At 40.7% G+C, this 4,882-nt stretch overlaps 1 protein-coding gene across 1 annotated transcript; it reads right to left on the bottom strand.

Moving 5' to 3' along the window:
• Nucleotides 1-1,478: 1,478 nt before the first annotated feature.
• Nucleotides 1,479-4,331, bottom strand: ela3l (elastase 3 like). Its single transcript, XM_082553204.1, has 8 exons — nt 4,175-4,331; nt 3,888-3,976; nt 3,570-3,667; nt 3,247-3,375; nt 2,607-2,743; nt 2,091-2,236; nt 1,632-1,784; nt 1,479-1,535 (listed from the first exon to the last, which is right to left on the bottom strand). Exons 1-8 carry the CDS (start codon nt 4,314-4,316, stop codon nt 1,518-1,520), a joined length of 912 nt encoding a protein of 303 aa, XP_082409330.1. The 5' UTR covers nt 4,317-4,331; the 3' UTR covers nt 1,479-1,517.
• Between the last annotated feature and the right edge of the window lie 551 nt (nt 4,332-4,882).

The raw sequence follows: 4,882 nt of genomic DNA, 5'->3' as shown, positions 1-4,882 counted from the left end.
TATATTTCAAGTACTGAACAGGGGATGGCAGTGTAATAACTGCTACAAGATCTAGTTGATAAATGGAATTAAAATGGAATTAAATACAGCAGCAAATGTGCTAAAGATGTGATTCATCCTGGAGCATCACATGCTACCTGTCATGTTTGAAAGTTTTTATTAATAATAGTCAAGATTTATTGCTTTCATCTAGTTGCTATTACATTTTTAGTCCATTCATGTCATGTCATGTGTAACTATCTATAGCTGATTTGATGTTGTGATATTCCTCCGCTACATTATCTTGATTATTACAATAATGAATAACAATTATATTTGTAATCTGTGGGTTTTAGTTGTAAACTGTATTAAAAAATCGGTATACCCTTAGAGTTGCCTTATCAGGTATATTTTTAAGGATCACTAAATTAGTGTAGGCTCAGCCTACATGGGACCTCGGAGGAAATAATTAGAATGGATCACAGGCTGATGCTTCATGTGAAAGCCCCAAAAGATGTGTGATTCATTACATCAGAGATGAGATCAAATACAGCCTGAGAATCATGGATATGCAGCAAAACAGTGCCTTCATGTCTGTGCTTCTGTCTGCTCTTTACACACACACACACACACACGACTTCATTATTACTCGCTCTTGCAGGACGTGTCATGTCTAATGAATGCGTCACAGGCGTTCACATTACCTCCATTAACCTGCCAAAGCTTATAAGTGTGCGCATATGTGTGTGTCTCGCCAATGTGACAGAGAGAGGGAGAGAGAGAAAAGAAAGAAAGAGTGAAACAGAAAAGACAGTAGTGAGAAGCAATTAATTTTTTTTTAATCTTCCCCTCCCAACCCAATCCATCCCCATCTTTCTCTCATTACTGCTTCTATCATCTCATCACAGCATAAACAAAAGACAGAATCTTAACTTTTTTTTTCATTCTGGCCTTCTTCATTTTCAGAGCACTGTTTTTAATGAAGAAATTCCCAGCAGAGTATTGCGGTCCCCTGTGCTGAAAATACAGGATAGAGTATCAAACCAGGACAGGTTCTTGCAGGATAGTCTTTTTTCTTCTTCTTCACAACAAATATCAGTCACTTACTCTCAATATGAAAGTTGCTATTTAAAATATCACTGCATATTTATTTTTATGAATCACATGCTTGACTACAGTGAGCTATTTGAGGGAAATATCTTGTGTTTGCTGCGTTTGTTCCAGGCATAAACAATACACAGAATCCTGCTTTGGAAAGCTGTCAGAACCAATTTAACCTATCAAGAGTGTACGAGGACACCTGCTGGACGACGGGTGACATTGTTTCCATGCCTGGCAAACTTTTATGAACAGGGTAAAATAATTTGCTGTAGAGATGCCCAGTTTCTTTCTTTTATTTTTCTCTCTTTTTTTTAATGAAATTTGAATTCGAGTTTGTCAGACCTGAGTGTGCTTTAATGTGATGGGTATTGAAATAACACACAAAATACACGCAGCTCTCCAGGTCTTCTTTAAAAATTTATTTATTGCCATCTTCCTTAGTTGCTCATCATAACCTGCAAGAAGGAATGAGTCATTACTTAAAATAGGAAAAGAGGAAAGAGAATTAGAACAAGAGATGTTTGTTTACAAGCAGCTGTGGTTCTGGTTACCTGGTCAATCCAGTCGTTGAAGGCAGAGACTCTGGTGAAGACAGTGGGTTTCTTCTCATAGTTGCAGCCAAGGGCGGACACAAAGCTAGCAATACCGTGCACCTCCCAGACACCTTCAGCGTTCTGACAGTTCAGAGGGCCACCGGAGTCACCCTGGAGAAAGTAGGGAATAGACATAGAAGTAGATAGAGAAGATCTAATGTTTTGTGCATTTTATTAAAATAGTGTATGGTATGGCAGAAAATAACTGCAATCAGGACTGTTGTTTATAGTTATGATTGAAATTTAATTTTTTTAAAAAGTCAGTTCTTGTCAGCTTGAACATAAAATCTCTGAAAAATGTGATTACCTGTGTATATTTGTAGTTGAACACATTACATTCAAATTTGCTTTGAGTTTTCAACACACGATAGAAAACAGCTCTTCCCATGTACACAAACACACACAGTGCAAACTTACGTTGCATCCAGCCACAATTCCATCTCCGCCAGCACACACCATGGTGGTCCTTACAGCGATACCCCACCAGTCAGATTGGGAGCAGGTGGCATAGTCTGCCACAGGCATCAAAGCTTGCTGCAGCTTATCAGCTATGGGGCCTCCGGCTAAGACACACAGGCAGAGCCTACATCATCCACATACACCGGCCTGCAGTCAAAGCTGATTTACAGCATTTCTTAAAGCGTCAAATTCACTGTCTGACCCACATTTTTCAATTTAGGAATAATCCTCCTCCCTAAAACTTCCAGCAAAAAATATCATGCATTTGATTTTCATCTGAACTTTGGAGGTTACCCCAATTAGATATGCTTACTCACAGCTCGTTATAAATCCATGCATCTCACAGATGCACTAAATGCTCTAAAGGACAATAAAATATCCCGTAGATACCAAACTAAGAAAAAAACCAAAAACAAAGTAAATACCTCAACAGACACATAAACATAGCTCGGCCTTCTTTAAACAGCGACTTACTGTACAGTCTTCCCCATCCAGTGATGTAGCAGGGGTAGAGGTTGGACAAGACAGTGCCAGCAGGGGGGATACATGCCAACTGCACCTGGTCGCTCAAAGTCGCAGACTCTGACAGTTTGATCAAGGCGATATCGTTACTGCAAGAGAGACAGAGGGAGAGAGACTGTGTGAGGGGTTCGTACTGACAGGCAATTTAAAATCATCCTCCAGAGCAAAAAGCAAAGAGAGCGAAACACAGGCAGATAAGATAATGGGAAAGAGTACAGTCTGTATTCCTGCGTCCTTTCTGTTTGCTATTACTGTATGTCTAAAAATACTGAATAATTAATGTATTCAATTACAATCTTTACAATCTTTGAACTCTATTGCATGAAAAAGTCAACTTGTTTTTTTAAAGAAAATTAACCAATATAATAATATTTTTAAATGGTTCAGTCTTTTTTTCTCATTTACTCAGCAGATCTTTGACATGTATAAAAATGTCGACATTCTTCATGGATATGATTTAGACTGAAGCAAGTAAATGTAATTCGAGCCCTGTTCCCATACGCTATATTGATACACTTTTACAGAGATGATGATGTACTATATGTAGGAGACTGTCTTTGCTCTCAGTATTGTGAGGTGGTGATTGTGTTACCCGAAGGCCACAAAGATAGGGTTCCATTTCTCATGGACAATAATCTTCTCAGGCAGGATAGCCTTGGAGCCAGCCTCTTCCTCCACCAGGTTGTATTTGCCCACATACACCCTGTAGGACAACGCGGTACTGTGGGAGAGAGCAGAATGTCAAGGCTGGAGTCTACCAGACAGAGGAGTTTGTACAAATAGCTGAATAGTGCGGCGATTGGTTGAATTGAATTCCCACAGGATTTAATGTGGGGTTGGGGACCAGAATTTAATTTGTCCACTGGTGGTTGTGTTTTTGTGTTTTGTGTCTTTGTATTCCTCTGCTGCTCATACTTAATGCAGTGAGCAGCAGTCATGACCCAGTTGGCAGCAATCAGAGTTCCCCCACAAGTGTGCCTCCACTCGCCGTCCTTGTCATACTGCAGGGAGATCTGGAGGTGAAGAAAGGACAGCAAAAAGGACGGAGTATAAGCAGCAGGTTGCTGATGAATAGATGGACTGCACTGTGTGCAGATTAAATTCAAAAGCCACTCTTTTAATTAGAGGATTTCCAATAGCCACTGGGTATGACAACAAATAAGCCAGATGCTCTACCCATGAGGTTTGCCGGTAAGTATAAAAACACAGACAGATGTGTACATATTAGCCTACCTGCCAGGGCCAGCTGTGAGGCCTGGCATCGACTCCGTTGACCACACGGGAAGTCAGGGGCGGAATGGGTGGTGTACCACACCCAAGGGCTGGACGAAGAGGGGATAGAAGTGAGCTTTAGAGACACGGGAAAAACTTTTAAACTGCATCATTTTTCTTTTTGATAAAGGACCGCAGGGGGGCGAGCTCCCTGTGTGGTAATGAGCAGGCACGTATCCGCGCTTACATTACTTGCAAAACGGCAGAAACAATTACACACAGAATTAGAAAATGCCAGATGTTCTTACCGCCAGCAATGAGCACTGAGGCCAGCACAATGGGGATCATGTTGATTGATGCTTCTGTTGAGGGACAAGAGGACACACGTTCTCTTTTAAACTTTCCCCCACAGGCAACGCCTGCTCTGAATGCAGCAACACGTACTACCATTGGTTTGGCTGCACCTCTCCGGGATGAAGATGGACCAATGGCAAAGAGGGTCAGTGTTTGTCTGTGTGGCTGACGGATCACACAGGTGTGTTTTTAGGAACATTTCTCATGGCCTTCCTGTAGAATTACAATGGGTACAATGTACAGAAACCATGTATGCACAAGAGCGCCAAGAGTTTTCTCATTCATAAAAGGAAAGTGTGTTTAAGTTTGTAAATACTGAAGGTACATTCACCTCTGTAGCATTATGATTCTGCATTGAAATTCACCTTTACACTTTCTGTGATTAAAACCTTTTCCCTGAAAGCTGGAATTAAATGCTTGCATAACACCATGGGAAGCCGACATCTGGCACTAGCTTGTTTTCTCAGAATTGAAACACACACACATGCAAAAAAAAAAAAATCTAATTAAGAAGCATGAGTAAGGTAAAGGACAACAAAGTTATGAGAAACAGATGTTGTCATTGATGCAGAAAATATTGATGGCTGCGTTACAGTCTTTTCTTACACCACAAACAGCTCTAATGCAAATTCTGCAGCGTCAGAAACACAAGACACATTGGC

Source organism: Aulonocara stuartgranti (assembly GCF_965226115.1).
Source record: "Aulonocara stuartgranti genome assembly, chromosome: 12".
NCBI lineage: Eukaryota > Metazoa > Chordata > Actinopteri > Cichliformes > Cichlidae > Aulonocara > Aulonocara stuartgranti.
The sequence above is the reverse complement of the archived record's forward strand: the minus strand, read 5'-3'. Positions and strand labels throughout refer to the sequence as shown.